Genomic DNA, 19,861 nt, shown 5'->3' with positions numbered 1-19,861 from the left:
CGGGCCCGCAGACAGAGCCCCCTGACTCCAGGACCCCCAGGGAGACACGCTCCTGCCGAGCCCCGCTGTCTGGCACACGGGCCTGACCGAGCGGCGGGCTCCAAGGTGGCTTCGGCCATCTCCGGCCATCTCCAGGATGAGAGCAGCGTGGCTGGGAGGAGGGGCCAGCAGAGGCAGCAGGACAGCCGCCGAGGGTCACCGGGTGCCAATTAGCAGCCCGGCGTGCCAGGCCCAGATGGAGCCCTGCTGGCCTGACTCTGGGCCCACTTGGTCAATTATCACCTATCCCGGGCCCAGGGGGCAGGCGGGGGAAATCTGCTTCCCTCTAATCCTCCTGTCCGTCCCCAGCTGGCCGCCTGCCATCCGCACCTCGGGCTGCCTGGCCCAGGGCACTGGGCGTCCGCAGAAGGCCAGGCCGGCTGGCTGCTCCTGATCCCAAACCGGAGCCCTGGGCTCGAGTGCCAGGCTTCGCCCCCGTCTTGCCGAGGGACCCCGGTCAGCCTGACAGGATGGTCTCCAGCCCTGAGATTCGGCCTCTGTATTTGGGCCCAAGGTCTCTGAAACCAGAGTCCAGCCCCAGCTGGGCCCTCACGAGCTGTGTGGCTCCAGGGGGTGGCTGTACCCTCTGAGCCTCGGTTTCCGTCTGTAGGAGGGAATGGTAGTGGCACCTACCTCGGGGGGCAGAGCTCGGACTAAGAGAGAATCTGAGTGAGTACCTAGCCCAGCACCCGGCACCCGGGCGCGCCTGACAAACGGGAGCGTTGACGGCCAGCAGCACCTGCAGGGTGTCCACCCGCCCGCCCAGCGGCAGACCCGTCCTCGAGCAGATGGAATTGGCTGAGCACCTACTATGTGCCAGGGCCTGTGTTAGGTGCCACCTAGAGACTAGAGGCTCCTCCCCTGCTCCAGCCAGCGCTCACTAGCCAGCGGCGGGACACAGACGAGCCCTGGCCTGGCTGGCAGGAGCCGCTGGCCCACGTTTCTTCTGTGTCCTGCGGCCTCAGGTTGGGAGCCTGGAATCTGGCAGGGACCCCCCACCACAAGAACCGCGAACAGTGAACCCGGGCTTCTTATTTCCTGACCTGCCGCTGGCCAGTGCACCCCGCCCGTCGTGAGCAGGTCCTCCAGCCCGTGGGCCTCAGAGAGGCCGGGCGGGCGCCGGGGCGTGGGGTGCAGCTAGACGTCTGGGCAGCTCACAGGCTGAGAAACCGACTTCTGGAGGGGCTGCCCGTCGGGGCCGGGGTCCACGGGGGGACGGAGACAGAGACAGGCAAGGCAGGACTCCCTCCAGCCGGAGCCTGCGTGGCCCCTGGGAGGAGGTGGCCTGGAGGAGGACAAGGAGCGTCCTGAGGAGCAGGGAGGGCAGGCCAAGCCCGGGCAGCGTGGCCAAAGGCCGGGGGTGGGGACCAACCCATGACCCGCGGGCCGTGCCCCGAGCGTGGGGGTGGCAGGCAGTGGCAGGAGACCCTCAGGGTGACCGAGGCCTCGTGGCAGCTCAGGAGGGAGCCCCCGGGCGTGAGCAGCTGATTCCCCGTCAGGGTCACTTCGGACTTCAGCTGGGCGGGGGTCAGTGGGACCATCCCTGGGTGCCCGTCACCCGCAGCACGTCTGCCCTGCCCGCTACCTTTCCTGGAGACAAGAGGGCCTGTCCAGGCCGACACGGCTCTGCAGCCCCCAGGGCCTGGCTTCCTCCTCCCAGAGGCTGGCGGGAGGGGCGGCCACCAGGCCCCAGGAGAGGGCAGCGAGCGCCAGCGGCCACCAGGCCCCTCTGGAGGAGGGGGAGGCGAGGCTGGCGCTGAGCCCGGCACAGTGGCCCGGCCTCCGAGGGCCTCGCCCACCCGTGCGCTCCTCTCTGGGCCTTGGTCTCCCCGGAGGCCAACAGAAGGGGCGGCCTGGACGCCAGACGCTTTCCTGGCCCCTCCCGCCCCGAGGGAGCCCAGCCAAGAGCCAAAACCGTGCCCGGGGGGACTTCCTGGAAGAGGTGGCGTCCGCCTGGGACGGGGACACATCCCAGGCCATCCCAGGCCAGGGCAGGTGGACGAAGGCCAGGGGCGCAGGTGGGCCAGGGACAGAGAGCCTCGTGCTGGAGACGGGGCTACGCCAGCCCAGGGGCACAGGGGCCCCGAAGAGGTCCTGCCTCCCGGGCGACGAGACCCCGGCAGCGTTCGGAATCGCGGCCTTGTCGGGAGGTCAGTACGGCCACGGCCTCCCTGCCCGAGGGTTTGCCTTAATGGATGCAGCGCGTCCACAGGACCATGCAAGCATCACCGCGATCGATCTGAAAACATCTTGTCACCCCCAAAGAAACCCCGCAGCCCATTAGCAGGCAGCCGGTCCCCCGTCCCCTGCCCTCCGCAGGCACACATCGACTTTCTGTCTCTTCGATGTGTCTTCCTGGACCTGCTCCTGTAAATGGAACCACTTGTTCGTGACGGGCTCCTCTCCCCAGCAGCTTTTCCACCTGGGAGCCTGGATCAGCACGCGTTGTTCCTTTTTGTGGCTGAATAATATTCCATTGTCTGCCGAGGCGCGTGTTCCAGTGACACAGAAAGGTCACCTCAGAGAGCCTGCTGCGGAAGGCGGGCGGGAGGCCAGGGAGGCTGGGCTGGGTGGTGGGAAGAGCTTTCTAGATGCCTGCAGGGGTGGCAGGCACCACAGAGCAGGGCGACCGCTGAGGAGGAAGACCTGGTAACTGACGGGCAGCAGGCGTGGAGATGGGGCTCCCGGCGAATGGGGGACCTCAGGCCGCTTCCCAGGACGGAGAAGAGCAGGTTTTAGGAACCTCGGTGCCAGCGATCCAGAAATGACAGACTGCGGGAGAGGGAGGTCTGGGAGGCTGGGGGACGAGGTTCGGAGCCCTGCTGGGAAGGCAGCCTCGCCTCTTCACGCCTCTGAGATGGGGTGACCCCGGCCCGGGGCGGGTGGGGGTCCGGGTCACACAGCTCGGATACTTGGACCAGGGCCAGGGGCACGAGGAGCACAGAGGTGCCGGCCATTTGCCTCTGGGGCCTCCGGAGCCTCACCCTGGAGGCCCCAACTCTGGGACCCTCACCTCGTAGCCCGCCTCACAGAAGCCCCCTCCCAGGGCAGGAAGGCAGGGCCGCCTGCTGCCTCCAGCTGCCTCAGGGAGCCCCCTCCTCCCCGAGCCCCGGCTTGGAGCTGCGGCCCCTCCTCGGCCCCACACCAGGTCTGTGCTCGCAGGAGTCGCCTTATGTGGTAGACCCCTCTCTACCCACTGCTGAGAAAATTGCAGCTCAGAGAGGTCAAGCAACTCATCCAAGGTCACCCAGCAGCTTGGCTTTGAACCAGATAACTGCCCCGTCCTGCGGGGAGCTGTTCTGAGCACTTTTACATAAGTTAGCCAGTGGACCCTGGCAGCCCCAGGAGGAGGTCACTCTGGTTCCATTTTACGGACGAGGAAACAGTGTGAGTGACTTGTCCGAGGTCAGGCTGCTCACACGGGTGAGCCCAGAATTTGCCAGGCACTGCCCTCCCGCTGGCCAGTCCCCCGAAGGCCTCTCTCTCCACCTGGAGGCAGCTCCAAGAAGCATCGCTATTGCGCCCACTGAGTACCAAGCCCTCGGCTAGGCCAGAGCGAGGCATGACTTATGGCTCCCATCCTGGGCGGCCTCGATTAATAATCACGGCAGGAGAGTAAAGGATTCCAAAGGCAAGTGCTGTTCCGAGCACCGGGAAAAGCTGCTTCCCTGAGCTGGAGCAGCCGGAAGGGTGGTTTGCTAAGGCTTGGAAGATAAGCATTGAAGACAAACTCCGGGTTAACCATTTACATACAAGGAAGCCGATGCTCAGAGAGGTGGAGTCACTTGCCAAAGGTCACACAGCACCCAGGCAGGAATGTACTCTGGTTGAGGGGCTCTGGCTTGTAGATGGATTAACAGCATTTCATCCCACGGAGGATCTTGTCCTGCAAAGCTCTTCCCTTCCCACCCACTCACGTGCCCCTCCCTCAGTCCCTCCAAGGCATCACAGCAGACTTGGGATGCCGAACCCCGTAGGCTGAGGCTGGGAGACGGACAGCGCTGAGCCCTGGACCACCTGATTCCCCGCCCAGGGCCAGCAGGAAGGGGGTGAGGAGGCAAACCCACGCGCGGCAGTGAACCAGCTCCGGGCTCTGAGCTGCAGGGGCTGTTCCCGGCCGGGCCAATCCAGAATGCAAACCCAGGGCGAGTGTGGCCGCTGCCCGCCAGGCTGCGCTTGGAGCTGTGGGCCCTGCGGTTGGTGAACTGGTCAAGCCCGGCACCTGCCTCCTGGAAGGCCCTGTGCCCTCTCGCACTCACGCTAGGTAAATGTTCACCTGCAGAAACAGGCCTTCGAGTCGTAGTTTTATGAATAACAAAACCGAGTCTCAGAGTGGCTAAGCCACTTGTCTAGAGCCACACAGCAGTAAAATACGGGACAGAGACTCAAACGCAGGTCTGCGGGGGCCGAAGGGCTGCGTCCCCTGCTCTCCATGTCCCCTCTCTCCTGACCCCGTGCTGTGGACTTCTCTCCTGTAACCTAATCCCCCCTTCCCGGTCTGGAACCCGGGACCCAGTTATGAACTCATTGCTGGTGGCTGGCTCGACGTCAGAAAGCAAGGGCGGACCATGGGCGAGGCCCCCTTCAGAGGCCTCCCGACGAGGCCGGGTGGCTCCTGGAGGCCGTGGCCTGGCCAGGCTGGGCAGGGAGGGAAGACAGGGCCCGGCCAACCCCAGACAGCCTCAGGGGCAGGAAGCCAGGGGTCTGGAACCTTCTAGACGGAGCAGAACTGCCCCCTAGAGCTGAAGCCGGGACTTCAGGGGATGGGCTCTCAACAGTTGGGCCGGGTGGGGGACCGTCTGGTCCGGCTCCCTGATGAGCCCTCGTCTCCTCCCCAGGGTGTCCGTCTGGAACCTTCAAGGCCAACCAAGGGGACGAGGCCTGCACGCACTGCCCCATCAACAGCCGAACCACCTCCGAAGGGGCCACCAACTGCGTCTGCCGCAATGGCTACTACCGAGCGGACCTGGACCCCCTGGACATGCCCTGCACAAGTACGCTCAGGCCCCGCCAGGGTGCCGCCTGCCCTGGCCCCGGCCCCCCGCAGGACAGCTGGGGGCGGTGGGTGGCGGCCGAGGGAGCACCAGGTACCTGGGGTGGCGCTGCCGCCGTGCGGACACCGTAGTCGGCCTCTGTCTCCTGCCTCCCCTCTGCTGTGTCGCAGGGAGGACGATAAGGTCAAGGTCTCGATTCACAGCGGGGCGGGGGACGTGAGGCTCGGCAGGCAGCAGCCAGCGCAGCTGGGCCTCTGCACAGAAGGCTGCCCAGCGCTTTCACCTGGCAGCAGCTGCCAGACTCGGGCCAGGTGCTCTAGGAAAGGGTGGGCGGGCGGGCAGTTTCCCTGCCCCTCTGTCAGTCAGGAATGGCCGTCAGCTATGAATAACAGAGCTGATTCCAGTGGCTCGAACCCCACAGATTCCTTCTCTTCCATGCAAGGAGCTCAGGGTAGGCCGTCCTGGGATGGTATGAAGAGTCGAGATGACTTCTTGGCTGGCTCTGCCAGCCGTAACCTGGGGTTTCTATCCTTAAAGTCACTTCATAGTCCAACACGGCTGCCGATGCTCCTGCCATCACATCCATTTTGGCCGTATAAAGGGAGAAAGGCCAAAAAGGATGTGTCTGTCTCCCTTTTAAGACGCAGCCCTATTTAACAACTTCTGACTGTTATGAATGGCCAGCACTTAATCACAAAAATCTGAGAATAAAGTCCTTTAGCTAAACCTATTGCCACCCTGAGTATAGTTGGGTTCTTACATAAGGAAAGAGGGAAAATAGATACTGCACAGGCAACCCAAACCCAGAACCGTCCCTAGTGGGGGCTGGGAGGAACGGTTTCCGCAGAGGCGCAGCAGGATGACTCGTTTTCTAGAAAATTCTCTCAGGTGAGGATTTGGAGGTAGAGGCCTGGGCTGGAGCCAGGCAGCGGGCAGAGGGCCCCCTGGGGAGCAGCCCCCACGGCCCCGGTTAACTCCCGCCTCTCCCGTCCCCAGCCATCCCCTCCGCCCCGCAGGCCGTGATCTCCAGCGTCAACGAGACGTCCCTCATGCTGGAGTGGACGCCCCCGCGGGACGCCGGGGGCCGCGAGGACCTGGTCTACAACATCATCTGCAAGAGCTGCGGCTCGGGCCGGGGCGCCTGCACGCGCTGCGGGGACAACGTGCAGTACGCCCCGCGCCAGCTGGGCCTGACCGAACCGCGCGTCTACATCAGCGACCTGCTGGCCCACACTCAGTACACCTTCGAGATCCAGGCCGTGAACGGCGTCACCGAACAGAGCCCCTTCTCTCCCCAGTTCGCCTCCGTGAACATCACCACCAACCAAGCAGGTGAGCCGCCCGGGGTCGCGCCGGGCCTGGGGGAGACTCCCTGCCATCCGCAGAGTGAGCTCCTCCTGTCGACAGCTTCACGTGGGTGACACGCCCCCAGAGTTGGTGACAGTGCCTCTTGCAGAGCGCGCATTGCTGAAGGTTAACATGTAGCCGCTAAAACAAAAGGTCCCAATGTTAATGTGGCTTCAAGAAAATGCGTTTCCCTCTCTTGGAAGAGCGTAGAGGCCAGCAGAGCCGTCCCGGGGAGTCGTGGGACCCAGGCTCCCTGGTGTCACCTCCTCCTCCCTGCGGCTCATCCATGTGGGGGGACAGAGTGGAGGACAGAGCAGACCAGGCAGCGCGGGTGTGTCAAGCCGGGTCTGGGGAGTGGCACCCAGGCCTCTGGGCATCCCGTGGGGAAGGCCTTGGTCACGGGGCCTCACAGGGAGCTGGGGATGTCACCTCTCTGGCCGGACAGAAGCCTCTTGTCATGGTGGACGGGCCTCAGGGGACACCCAGCCCCTTCCACAGGGCTTCCTTTGACCTCTGCCCACTCTGTCTCACTCAGCAGGACGATCACGTTCTAGAAACCTCTCTGCTCCGGAGGCTCGCCTTCAATAGTCCTGTCCCTGCCCGTCACCCACGCACGCGCACAGGCACACACGGCGGCCGAAGGCGCGGTGCCCGCCCACTGTCCGCCAGGACGGCCCCTCAGGCTCACCTGAGACCTCCGGGTGTCCAGCATGACCTCCCAGCCCCCGGCCCCCATGAGCTCTCCAACCACATCTCGGTGCCGGCGGGAGGTCCGGGACGGGCACTGTGCGTGGGACCCTCTGTAATTCCCTCCACACAGTTGCCGCCCCCTGCGGCGTGAGGGCCAAGGAGCCAGGGAGGCCAGGAGAGGGCGAGCAGCCACCCTGCTGTCCCCCCAAGGCACAGCGCCCACAGTAAGCCCGCGGGAGGCCCGGGCAGACCCTGGAGGGCTTCCCAGAGGAGGTTGGACTTGGCCTGCGGGTCGAAGGACCAGCCGGTTCTGGAAGGGATCGTAGGAAGAAATGGAGTTCCCAGGCCAGGGAGGGCCTCCTGGCGGGCAGGCGCCCTCCGCACCCCACCTCCCGCACCCCAGGCCTCCGCGTGCCCATCCCACAGATGTGCTGGGAGGAGTGAGTCCAGAGCACGAGTCAGGGACCCGCGTGGGCGGGTCCAGGCACTGAGGGGGCCGTGGGCCTCTGTGAGGGGCCGTGCGCGGGCGCCTGGGCGAGAAACCGCGGCCTCTGATTTATATTTGCACTTGGGAGCTGGGCGCGTCCCGCTCTGGGGCCCGGGAGCAGGGCTGGGGAGCCTGTGGCCCTTGGGCCTGGGCAGCGGGTGTGGCCGTGAGCCGGAGCCCGCGGTCCTTGCAGGTGGGTGATTGGCATCGTCCCCCGATTGGGGTCGGCAGGGGCCGACTCAGTGAGAGCCTCAGGGAACCCTCAAGAGCCAGCAGCCGTCGACCGGGACACCTGGCAAGTGACCAGGCCTCCGCTGACGACGCTGGGGGCTGGGAGCCTGGACTCCCAACAGGACGGAGGCGCAGCGCTTTGCAGCTGGGAAGAGCCAGAGAGGAAGCGCTGGGGGCCCGTCGCCCATGGCGGGAGCCCCTGCACCCGCTGGGACCCCTGAGGGTGGAAGTGGCTTCTAAGAAACCTCAGCCTATTAGCAGCAAGGGTGCTTCCCGGGCTGCTGTCCAGAGCTGGCTGTCCCCAGAGAGCAGAGGTGGGCCAAGGACGGAAGTAAGAGGCTTCCGGTGGAAGGGTGCAGGAGGAGGCCTGGGGATGGACGGGGAAGCCGTGAGGAGCAGGCCCTGGAGGAGGAGCAGGAGACCTGGTTGGAACCCCAGGTGTGCACTGGTTTGCCGAGTGACGTCAGCATGTCAGTCAGCTGCTGCTCAGTGGTGCTGCGTAACAAAACCTCCCAACTCAGAACTCGACAGTGAGAGGCCTCCACGGAGTGGGCTCATCTTGGCCAGGAGCTCTGTGCTGGGCAGGAGTCCCTCGTTCAGCAGGTTCCATGAGGCTCCTCCCGTTGGACCAGGTGTAGTGGGATCGTGGCTGGGAGCCGTGCCACTCACCGGCCACAGCAAGTCCAGTGCCAGCATCGGTGTGGGGGGCAGGTCCACTCCGCCAAGGGAGTGGGCTGTGCCATCGCTGGCACGGGAGAGAGCTGTGTGATCCTGTCACGGGAAGGCCCCGGGGACCGAGCCAGCCCACCACACAGGGGACTCGCTTCCTCCCCGCCGGGTTCTGCATCGGGGCTACCTGGGGACTTGGTCAGAACACAGGCTCCTGGTCCCCCCAGACCTGCCAAATGAGGACTCCAGGGACTGCGTCCCTAATAAGTGGCTCAGGTGTTTCTTCCCGCAGACACACCTGGGGAGCTCGGGCCTCAGGGCGACGGGCCCTGCTGCGCCCCCGGCCCCCGTGTGCTGGGCGGTAGTCGCCTCCCCCCCTCCACTTTGTCCCAAGCCCCTGTAAAGCTCCGTCCTCAGGTGCTCTGTGCAGCCAGCCGCCACCCCTCCCCACGCATGGCCTTGCCAGGCGAGGACACTGAGGTCCCGAGAGGTGGGTCATTCATGCCAAGTCCCCCTGCCAAGGGGCCTCAACAGGACTTACCCAGGACCACGTCCCGTGCCTCCAAGTCCACACCGGAGAAAACACAGAACCTGCCCTGGAGGGTGTACAGCTGGATCGGGAGACGCCACACAGACACGCAGGGTGCGTGGGATGTGAGCGAGGACCCAGGCATGGCCCACAAAGGAGACGACAGCAGGAGAGATCGTCTCCTCCTGGGGAATGAGAGGTAGACGCGTCCTGGAGAGCTTCCTGGAAGAGGAGGCACTTATTTGAGCTTGGCCTTGGAGACTGAAGAGGCTTCTAACAAGCAAAGTGGGATCGTGCAGGGCGGAGCATCCCCAGGTGCAGATCTGCAGGAGACAGCAAGACCGAAGCCTCTTTCCTCAGCCCCAGCCTCCTCTGCCCCAGGATCTTTGCACCTGCTGCTGTTTCCACTACCCAGAAGGCTTTGCCCTCCACTCTTCCTTCAGACCTCAGCTCATTTTATGGACGTTCCTGGACGGGGTGGAAAGTCTCCTGCCTGGCCATAGCACTGTGGCCTTCCGGTTGTCACAGCAGAAATCTTCCTGTCTTCCGTCATGGGGTCCCTGTCTCCCCACCTTCCACACTGTGCTGGGCCTGCTTCTCCTCACCGAAGGGGACGCCCCGCAACTGGCGTTTGGCAAAACGTGGAGCGAGGCTGGGTGTGGAGAAGTGGGGCAAGGCCAGAAGCCAGGCTGGGGACTCCACGTCCAGGGCTGTGCGTCCAGTGGCCTGTTGTGGACAGACCCCAAAATTCGTTACATAAACATCAGCTTGTCGCCTTAAGAGGAGAAAGCATTTCTTCTGGGCAAGGACGGGCCCAGCTTGCTATCCCTGGGCACTGACCACAGCCAAGGATGGACAGGTGTGACCGGGAGAGGACAATGATGTGTCCAGCCCTGCCGCTGGGAGGGGCAGATCTGAGAGCGGGTCCAGCTGTCCCGAGCCCAGGGTCCTGTCCACGCTGCCATCTTGGCCCTTGACACAAACCAGCAGCCCCAGAGGGACAGGAGGGAGGGGGCGGCCAGCCGCGGGCAGCTTCTCCAGCTGACATGGGACCGCGGGCAGAGACAGCCAGGCAGACTGGGGGCGGATTTCAGAAACGCGGCTCATGCTCAGAGTCCACGCAGGGCTCTGCCACCTCCAGGCTGCGCCGGACGCGGTGGCCTAAGCCCCAGACTTCACCCGAGCAGCTCCCGACGCCCCCGCTCTGCCGGGTTCCGGAGCCGGTGGGAAGGTCCGGGCCCTGGAGTCGGGCAGCGGACCTGGCTTGGACGGACCTGGCAGCTCCCTGCCCGTGGCCTGGCTCACGTGGCTTCGCTGCCGTCCGGTTGCATCCTCCTGGTGGGCGGTCACCACGGCAGGGCTGGGCGAGGCCTTGGCAGGCGCCACGCTCGGGCCCTGATGTTCTCTAAAGGGAGCCCGGCGTGGAACGCTAGGGGACCTGCCCTCGGCCTCCTGGCAGCAAGAGGCAGCGCCTGAAGGACCAGGTCACTGCAGACGCAGGGCCCAGGGCTGGCCAGGCCCCGCCTCGTGCAGAGATGGAACAGCAGCTCACAGCCTGGGGGCCCTCGGAGCTTGGAGGCCACGGTAATGGGCAGGGGCTTCACCAGGAGGGACCTGTCCCCTCCTTCCTGTGATCACCTGGGAGAAAAGGCAAGGAACTGGGCCTCATCCACCCAGCCGGCCCAGCAGGGAGGCCTCAGCCACAGAGCCAGCAATTTCCTGTCCCTCCAGCTCAGCCAGGTGGCCACAGGACCCACAGTGACATGGACAAAGCTCCCAGCACACAGCAGGTGGACACTACTATGGCAGCCCCAGCAAAATCCTGCAGACTCAGTTACGGAAAACTTGGGTACAAGTGCAGTGGTGCACGCCTGTAATCCCAGCGGCTCAGGAGGCTGAGGCAGGAGGATCACAAGTTCAAGGCCAGCCTCAGCCGCTTATCAAGACCCTGTCTCTAAATAAAAATACAAAAAGGGCTGGGGTGTGGCTCAGTGGTAGGTGCTCCTGGGTGCAATCCCGGGTACCAAAGGGGAAAAAAAAATTACAGCAGCATAAGATCACTTGGGGGGCTGGGGCTGGGGCTCAGTGGCAGAGCGCTTGCCTAACGTGTGAGGCCCTGGGTTCGATTCTCAGCACCACATAAAAATAAATAAATAAAATAAAGGTCCATCAACAACTATAACTAAAAAATATTAAAAAAAAAAAATCACTTAGGATCTTCCGGTGCTGGAGGATCAGAAGGTCAGTGTGGACCCCGTCGGGTGGAAATCTGTCAGAGGATGTGTCCCCGGCGCTCAGGGAGGATCTGTCTCCTCGTTTGTTGCGTCCTTAGAACTCAGGTCCTTGCGGAGAAGTGAGGCTCTGTCTCCTGCAGTGTCAGCTGGGGCTGCCCTGGGCCCCTCCGGGCCTCTCTCAGGTCCTCGTGCAGAGCCTCGGACGCGCCCGGCCCTCCGGGTCCCTGCTGGAGAAGGTCCTCCTCTTTTCAGAGCTCAATCAAGGAGCTGGGTCTGCCTGGATAATCCAGGAAAATCTCCCGGCCGAGGGTCCTTTTGCCGCAGACCCCAGGAGTGGGGCGTGTCTTGGGGGCCGCCATCGGCCTCAGGGAAGGCAGCACCCGGCGCTGGCGGGGATTCGCGCTCCGCAGTGCACGCGCCTTCTCTTACAAAGAGGGAAACTGAGGCCCAGAGAGGTTCTGAGTGACTGCCCGGATCACACAGCCGCCCCCGCCCCCCAGCCGGGTCTCTCCCGTGACACTGCGGCGTGGCCTCCTGGGGAGACTCGGCTCTGGAAGCCCTCCCGGCCTCCCCACCGAGCGCTCCTCTGATCCTCCCGCCTGCCAGGCGCACCGCGCAGTCTCCAGCACTGGGGTGAACGTGTTCACCCGCTTCTCTCCCTGGGAGGCCACAGGATCAGAGAGAAAGAGGCCAAGAGAGCCCCGGTGAGCCCGGCCCGGAAAGGGGGTTGAGGGGGGGGGGGGCGCCCCTCCCGAGGCCGGGGCCTCCGCCTGCCTCCTCCTCTCTGATCCTCCCGAGCTTCCTGGAAGGCAGGGCTGGCCCGCGGGAACACTGCCACAGGCTTTCTCTGTGCAGCACGGGAGGAAGAGAGCAGCCGCTGCCACACGGGGGCCACTGCACTGCACACCCGGCCCGAGAGGCAGGGCTGGCGGGACCGTCACCCAGGGCTTGGCCCCCAGCATCCGCGGATTTACAGGCCATCTGCTCCGGGGTCACTTGGCAGCTCCTTGGAGTTTGCCGGGACTCCGTGGCCGGTTCAGGGGCTGACTGTTGCCAGCCAGCCTGGAGGGGCCTGGCTGGGCCTCCTGCGGCAGCGGCTCCGCGCCTCGGGTCTGGGCTTCCGGCAGTTTGGCCTGGACATGTTCTGGGGCAGTCACGGGAACCCAGACAGCAGCTCGTCTGTTTATATCACAGCTGGCCAAAGAAAGTCACCTGGCCAGGCCCAGAGTCGGAGTGAGAGGGTGCACAGTTACCAGGCAGTGTGGATAGAGGGGCAGTTACTGCAACCAGCTTAACATGGTGGCTTAGACAGAATGGAGGTTTTCCTTTTCTCACACGTCGGAAGACAGGAGTTGCAGCAACTCATGCAACGATCAGGGTCCAGACTTAAATCCATAGTTTCTTGTCCTTGTGGACCCAAATGGCTGCAATATCTCCAGCCATCACGCCCATGTCCCAGGCAGCAGGATGGAAGGAGAGCGAGAGGTAGACTTCCTAGAAGTCCTACACAACATGCCAGCTTGTCTCTATTGATAAGCATGTTGTCACACGGCCACTCTGGTTGCCAGAGAGTTTGGGAAAATGTAGTCCTTCAATTGGGCACCGTGTGCCCAGCTAAGACCCAGGGTTTCGCTGGTCTGAGGAACAGACTCCGTGTGCGTGAGAGAGTGAGACGTGTCCGCCACGTTCCATTCTGCAGATGAGGAACCCGTGCAGAGAAGCGGTAGGGGACCTGGGTCACGCAGTGGCCTGGGAGCAGGATGGCCGGGTTGGGGATCTTGACGCTGCCTCCCTGGCACGCCGCACTGCCGACAGCCAGGCTGGGCACTGGCTGCTGGCAGTGCCCAGTGAGACTGGGCTGCCTGCGGCCGAGTCGTCCCTGGCCTTCCCCTGGGGCAGGTCCCATGCTAAGGGCTTTGCCAAGAGGTCTTCACTTAGCCCTGCCGAGAGCCCCGTCATGGTACCCATTCTCCAGAGGGGAAACCGAGGCCCGGGGCGCTGAGCCAGGTGGCCTGGGCTCCTGCCACCTTCCGGTCCAGGCACTGGGTCCCTGCTTGTCCCAGACGGTCCCTGAGAGCCTGGAAGCCCTTAGAAAAGGTGTGCAGGACTGTTCTCTGGAAGAGCGTTATGGGAGCGTCATTGCGGGCCAGGCAGAAGGGCCCTCTGGTCCCTCGCGGGCAGGTAACTGAGCTGAAGAGACGGGTGCTCCAAAAAGAGCTGGCCGGCCCTTAGCTGGCCCGCAGTGCCGCCGTGGGCAAGTGCCTAGCCAGGCCCCGGCCGCCGAGAGGCAGCTGCAGGTTGGCAGGAGGCCGCAGGGCTCTGGGGAGCCAATGTGGACGGCCACCACGGAAGTCACGTGGCCTCCGCTGGCCGCTGGCGAGGGGAGGTGGGCGAGTGGAGCCTGGGGGCTGGCGGTCAGCGGCCCCTCCCGGCTCTCCTCCCGCCGAGACGCTTCACCTGTGCCCAGCGCTGGCGACGGAGCCCAACGAGAGGAGGGCCCTGCCCACGGGTTCTCTGAAGAAAACCAGGGTGTGGGTGGCAGCGGCTGGAGGGCAGGGGTCCAGGAGGTGCCCTGAGGGACCCTGCGAAGAGGAGGGTGGCCGGGGGACAGGCTCGGGCAGGAACAGCAGCGACCCGGGTGCCCTGGGGACGGGCCCAGGGTGGCGGGTGCTGAGGGAGGGGAGAGTGGAGGAGACCTCTGTCTCTGCACCGGGCAGAGCTTGGGGGCGGGGCGGGGCCTGGGGAGGCGGCCACCCTGGCTCCGGGTCTTCTGCCTGGTGGAAGGGCCAGGGCCAGGGCGGGGTCAGGGCAGGGTCAGGGCCAGGGCAGGGCAGGGTCAGGGCCAGGTCAGGGTGAGGCCTGCCTCCTTCCTCCGCCAGCCTGGTGTGGGCGCCGTGGGAGCCTGGGGCGCCTCCTGCAGCGTCCAGGGTCGCAGTCCCCGGGCTCCCGGCCAGCCCTGCATGGCAGCCCCTCAGGCCCTGGAAGGACACAGGGCATGGCAGGGCTGCCTCCCGCTCTCAGCCAAGGACAGTGGGACCGGTCCCCAGGGCTTGGGGGGGCGGCGGGGCCCTGACCACCGGCTCCAGCCAGGGAGGCCCGGCTGCCCCTCGGCTGCCGCCTCTGCTCGCTCCCTGGGGCTCCATCTCCTCGCAGGGGTCATGGAGCCCCGCTGACCCCGTCCCCTGCCAGCTTGTCTGGCTGGTAATTGAAAATGCCAGAATCCCCTGGTGACCAGCTACAGGGAACCTGAGCCCGGGGCGCGGGGGGGCAGGCGGGCCGGGCACCCCAGCTGTTCCGCCTAATCCCGGATTCCAGGGGAGAGGCCGGCCCAGCGCCCGGCCTGCAGGCCTCTTCCCGGCAGAGGCCGCCTCCTCGCCACGCCCGGGCTGCGGGCCTGGGAGATCAGAGGCGCCCAGACCCGCAGCCCCACCTCGGCCAGCAGCTGAGCCCAGGGCCGGGCAGCGGTGGGCAGCGGGTGCTTCACGGGTGTGCACTGGGCAGCAGACGGATGGCCGTGGCCGGACTGTCCTGGGGGCCTGGGGCTGCTGGGCAGGGGCGGCCTCAGACCCGGGGTCCCTGTGTGAGCCTGGGCCAGTCGCTTCACGCTGTGCCTCCGTCTACTGCTCTGTGAAATGGGCATGAGAACATCAGCCCCACGGGTTGGTCGGGTGTCGGGTGACTTCTCTGACACACGCGTTCGGCCAGGTGCCCCGCCATGGCCGTCCCCTCGGCTGGGTGTCCTGTGCCCGGCTTGTGCTGCTGGAGGGGCAGCTCCCCAGTGCCCGCAGGACCAAGCCGAGCCTAGGCTGGGCCCCACCTGTCCCACTGCCTGGTCCGCGCCCCTCTGGGAATTCCTCCTTCCACCGCCTGGAGGCCCAGGGCTGGAGTACGGGAGGGAAGAGTCCGGCCTGGCAGGCAGGGCAGGGCCGGGCCGGGAGAGGCCACGCGGCAGTGGAGACTGCACTCCCCCAGGTCTCAGTGCTCTGGGCTCTAGTCCCGCCTGAGTGCCAGCAAAGCCTCCAGCCAACCCAACGCCATGCGGTGGGGGGGGGGGGGGCGGGGGACAGTGCAGAGAGTGCTGAGCACCAGTGACTCGGGAGGCTGAGGCAGGAGGATCCAAGTTCAAGGCCAGCCTCCACAACTTAGCACTAAGCAACTTTGTGAGACCCTGTCTCAAAACAAAGAGGGCAGGGGAGTGGCCCGGTGGTAAAGCCCCCAGGGTCCAATCCCCAGGACCAAAACCGAAAGAAGCACAGGAAGCCATGGGGACACGTTCTGCCACTTTGGTTTGCTGTAAGGGGAATCACGAGGAGCAGAGGGAAGGGAGCAGCCCCTGTCCTTTCTCAGGCCTGGTTACCCTGGGCCGCGTCTTGAACGGGCTCCGACCCAGGGGCTCCACGCGGCCTCCCGGTCTCGTGGTCTCTCCAGCGCCTAGCGTGGCACCGGCCTGGGGCAGAAGCAGAGGTGAAAGACAGACGAGCCTGGGGAGGCAGGGCCCGTGAGTTTCCCCTCCAGGGCCCAGCAGCACACTGGCATCCCGGCCACTCCAGGAATGGAGGTCACCTGATGATACTTCCCTCCTGGCCGACACCCAACGTCCCTGTCGAGCAAAGGTTCCGTTTCACAGGTGTGGAAACTGAGGCTCAGAGAGGGGAGAAGTGCCTGCTCCACACAAGTGCGTGGGGGCGGCCGGACTCCAGCCAGGCTAGGCCGCCCCCGGGCCCTGCGGCTCTCAGCGGAAGCCCCAGGGGGCTGGGAAGCTGGGGTACGGGGGTGCTTCCTGAGCCCCAGGCAGGAGCCCTGGATTGGCTTAGCCGGGACCTCACGGTGGAGCCAGGCCTCGGGCAGCCCCGGAGGACAGCGCTGGGCTCACTACCGAGGTGCCACTACGAGCTGAGCCGGGTCAGGGACGGGGAGAGCAGGCAGCAAGGCCGTCGCTGGCCCGACTTTGTCCCCGTCAGCCAGCCACGCTCCAGACAGCACCCGTGGGAGGGGGGGTCAATGGATGGACTGAATTTATTGGGTTGAAATCATGACTTAAATCAGCCATCTCGACACGTGCAATGCAGTGGCACTTAGTGTGTTTACCGTGCTCTGCAGCCCGTGCCTCTACCTAGTTCCAAGACATTTTCATCTCCGCCAGAAGAAGATCCTGTGCCCAACGCTCTCTGCTCCTCCCCACCCCCCAGGCCCTGGCAGCCACCAGCCTGCCCTCTGTCCCTACAGATTTACCGATTCTGAGTATCGTATAAATAGAATCATACCATATGTGAGCTTTGCCGTCTTTGACTTAGCGTATGCTTGGGGCTCGTCCACATTGTAGCCTGATTCAGTACTTCATTCCTTTTTTATGGCCAGGTAATATTCCATTATAATTTGTACATCATAATTTGTTCACCTTTCATCTGTTGATGGGTGTTTGGAGTATCCCCACCTTTTGGCTATTGTGAACTGTACTGCCAAAAACATTCATGTGCAAGGATGTGTTTGAGTACATGTCTTCAGTTCTTTGGAGAATATCCTTAAGAGTAGAAATGCTAAGATAAATGTACACTGGTTATCCAGGTCAGTTTTATTGGTGACTGTATTCCTTGACATACAGTAGGCACTCAGTGCAGAGCTGTGGAAGGAATGAATGGACCACCCACCTTCTCTGCCCCACGGGCCCTTCCACTTCCCTGTCCTATATCCTGTGTCCCTGGGGGCGGGGCCAAAAGCCAGGCCGCGGTCTCTCATCTCTGGAGTGGCCCAGGCTGTCACTGTCTGTAACCCAAAGGTGCTGGAGGGTTCACGACAGCCCCACGGCCCTGCCTGCCCCTCTGCCCCGTCTGCTGCCCAGCTGGCCGTGGCCTCAGCCAGATGCCTTCTCCCCTCCGGCCCCGCCACTCCCCGCCTGCCCTGGCACCTCTCAGAGTGGTTCAGAGGCTGCCCCTCCTGGGTGTGCCGCTGAGCGCGACCCCGGCCTCTCTTGCAGCGCCCTCAGCGGTGTCCATCATGCACCAGGTGAGCCGCACCGTGGACAGCATCACCCTGTCGTGGTCCCAGCCAGACCAGCCCAACGGCGTGATCCTGGACTACGAGCTGCAGTACTACGAGAAGGTAGCCCCGCCCCGCGCCCGCCCCGCCCGCTCCTCCCCCAGGTCCCGCTCTTCTCCGTGCCTTGCTTTTCTGGCATGCGGGGTCCAGCAGTCACCTGGACAAACGCAGCCCTCACACACCCGCACCCGGACCCCTCTGCCTGGTCTCAGTGGGTCCGAGATTGCCAAAACACTGGCTTCCAAAAAGTCCTGCTTAGTGGTCATGAGGGTCCCCACACCTACTGAGAGCCCGGCAGGGCCAGCGGAGCCCCCGTCCGCTCTGTCCACTCAGCAAACGCCCTGGCCTTAGAGAGCGTGCTTCCTCTTGAACCTGTAGAGCAGCCCCTAATTCACCCTTCGGCGACCCAGGAGGGAGAGTAGGAACGGAACCGGGTTCAAACCCCAGCTCCATCTTTAACCAACCTCGTGGCCTGGGCGGGTGTGCACCTCCTGGGTCAGGTGGCGAAGAGATGGGCTCTGTCGTAGGAGAGGGCTGTGCCTGTGAGCAGGAGGAGGCAAAGTCGGCGCCCAGCAAGGTGCCTGACCTTGACGGCATGAGTGCACCCCCTACCCTGCTCCTCCACCCTGCCCGCCACAGGGTGGACAAGGGCAACACCACACGAGGCCAGGAGAACCTAGGGTCTGCACGATTCAGGGTGAGAGGGTAGGCACAGCAGCTGGCCACCCACAGGGACAGGCATGAGAGGCCCTGAAGCCCCAAACAGCCACAGAGAGGAAAGGTGTCACAGGCTTGCATTCAGACTAAGATGTAAATGACTGATAGGAAGTCCTTTAGTGGAGGGCAAGCCCATTGGAACCAAAACCGCACAGGAAGGCTGTCCCTAAAGGCTGAAAGGGGGAGAGCCGGAGCCAGTGTGGGCGGCTCTGCTGGAGCCCTGCAAGTCTGTGAACCGCTGGGTCAGCCAGACCCGGTGACCTCAGCCCACACTGTCCGGCCTTCCCCAGCTGCTGCTGACTGCTTACGTCCTCGCCGTCCCCTCCTGGAGGCTGTGCACTCCAAGGTCTGGGGCCACTTCTCTCCACTCACCAGCTTCTCCCAGCCCCCTGGGCGTGTCACCGGGGAGACACCTGCAATACCTGATGAATGAATAAGCGAATGGACCCCTTGCGGGCCACATCCCTCCGCCCTCCCCTCCTCTCTGCCTTTCGGGCTCCTCCCAAATGCCGCAGGCTGGCAGTGGGCACCACGTCCCCGCAGGCCTTGCACAGTGAGTCTGAAGGCCAGTGAACCATGGCGCCGAGGAACAGAGGAGAAGCTGACAGGGGGGCTGGTGCCCAGGTCGGGCGCTGGCCCCCGACCCCGCGGCCACGCCCCCACCCTGGCCACGCCCCGCCACGCCCCTCCCGCCCCCTGGCCCGCTCGCTCCTCCTTCCCGTTCTTTCTCAGCCGGAACCCCATGCAGGGCAGGCCCCCAGGCCAGGCCCCTCCTCCCTGCTCGCTCCTCGCCCCTCTCCTGCAAAGCGCTGCTCAGGGCTGTGCGGTGCTAAGCGCCGCCCAAGTCTGCGCTGCCTCCGCTGTGGGTCCGAGGGTCGGCCTCTCCGGGGTGGAGACCCTGCCGCTCTCTCTGCGGTGTCCCTAGAGCCTGGCACACAAGGGGCGCTCACAGGTGTTTTGGGATGTCTCGGGGAAGCGGTCCCTGAGGGCCTGCGCTGGGGTGACACGGAGGGCGACTCCACCCCTCGCTGGGCGGAGCCTCCAAGGAGCGGGCACCCTGGGCCGCTGGACAGACTCCCAGACCCCGGAAACCCAGGCCGGCACCAGCCAGTGTCACTGTTCCCTCCAGCAGGGACGGCCTAGCAACTCCGAATTAAGGGGGAAAAAAAAAAAAAAAAAAACTAATTATGAAGCTTTGTGATTAAATGAAACTGAAAGTGTTTGTCCCCGGAGACAGGAGAGGAAATGAGGAACCCCGGGCGGGTCCTGCCCGCGACCCATTTCCTCGGCAGGCAGGCCTGGGGAGGCTGGTGGAGGCGGGAGCTGGGAGGGGGCTCTGCCCCACTTTCCAGCGCTGCCCAGGCTTCCCAGGCCCCTACCAGGGGCAGGACCAGCAGGTGCCGCAGCCCCGAGGTGGCGCCTGCTCAGGAGCCCTCCCTCTGTGCCTTGCTCTGTGCCACGCACATGGCCCACTCTCCGGCCCACTGGACGGGAGGGGAAACTGAGGCACAGGCTGTACATAACCAGCCCAGGAGCACAGGGCAGAGCAAGGATTCCCTATGTGCCCTCCCTCTCTGCCTGGCGCTCCTGCCTCCCACTGTTCCTCAGGGTGCTGCTGGGACAACCCGACAGGTAGGCAGGACCCTTGGGGACAAGTGCTGTGCAGGGCAGGGCTGAGCATGTGCTTTCATCAGCCCCACCCCCAGGGCTGGGTGCAGAGTGGCCACTTGGCATCTGCTACCAGGAAGAGGGACAGTGGCCACTCACTGTCATCCTCACCAACTTTGGACCAGGTTTTACATGGGAGTCAGAAATACTGAAAGCAACCAGATGGCCCAGAGGCATCAGGGACCAAATAGTCCAGGAAAAACATAAACGCAGACACTAA

At 64.4% G+C, this 19,861-nt stretch overlaps 1 protein-coding gene and 1 long non-coding RNA gene across 4 annotated transcripts in view; one reads left to right on the top strand and one right to left on the bottom strand.

Annotated features, from left to right (window-relative positions):
* Window positions 1-19,861, top strand: part of Ephb2 (EPH receptor B2) — a 148,961-nt gene that overhangs the window by 109,375 nt on the left and 19,725 nt on the right. For all 3 annotated transcript variants that reach the window (XM_047561849.1, XM_047561840.1, XM_047561831.1), the window contains exons 4-6: window positions 4,878-5,033; window positions 6,030-6,365; window positions 17,195-17,319. In XM_047561849.1, the coding sequence (XP_047417805.1) occupies window positions 4,878-5,033; window positions 6,030-6,365; window positions 17,195-17,319 (617 nt within the window). The remainder of the gene's footprint in view (window positions 1-4,877; window positions 5,034-6,029; window positions 6,366-17,194; window positions 17,320-19,861) is intronic.
* LOC124991104 (uncharacterized) lies at window positions 17,418-18,386 on the bottom strand. The gene is made up of 3 exons (XR_007109874.1): window positions 18,282-18,386; window positions 17,721-17,796; window positions 17,418-17,628 (listed from the first exon to the last, which is right to left on the bottom strand). It is a non-coding gene; the product is annotated as an uncharacterized LOC124991104 (long non-coding RNA).

The sequence above is a fragment of the Sciurus carolinensis genome, chromosome 1, assembly GCF_902686445.1.
Source record: "Sciurus carolinensis chromosome 1, mSciCar1.2, whole genome shotgun sequence".
Classification (NCBI taxonomy): domain Eukaryota; kingdom Metazoa; phylum Chordata; class Mammalia; order Rodentia; family Sciuridae; genus Sciurus; species Sciurus carolinensis.
The sequence above is the reverse complement of the archived record's forward strand: the minus strand, read 5'-3'. Positions and strand labels throughout refer to the sequence as shown.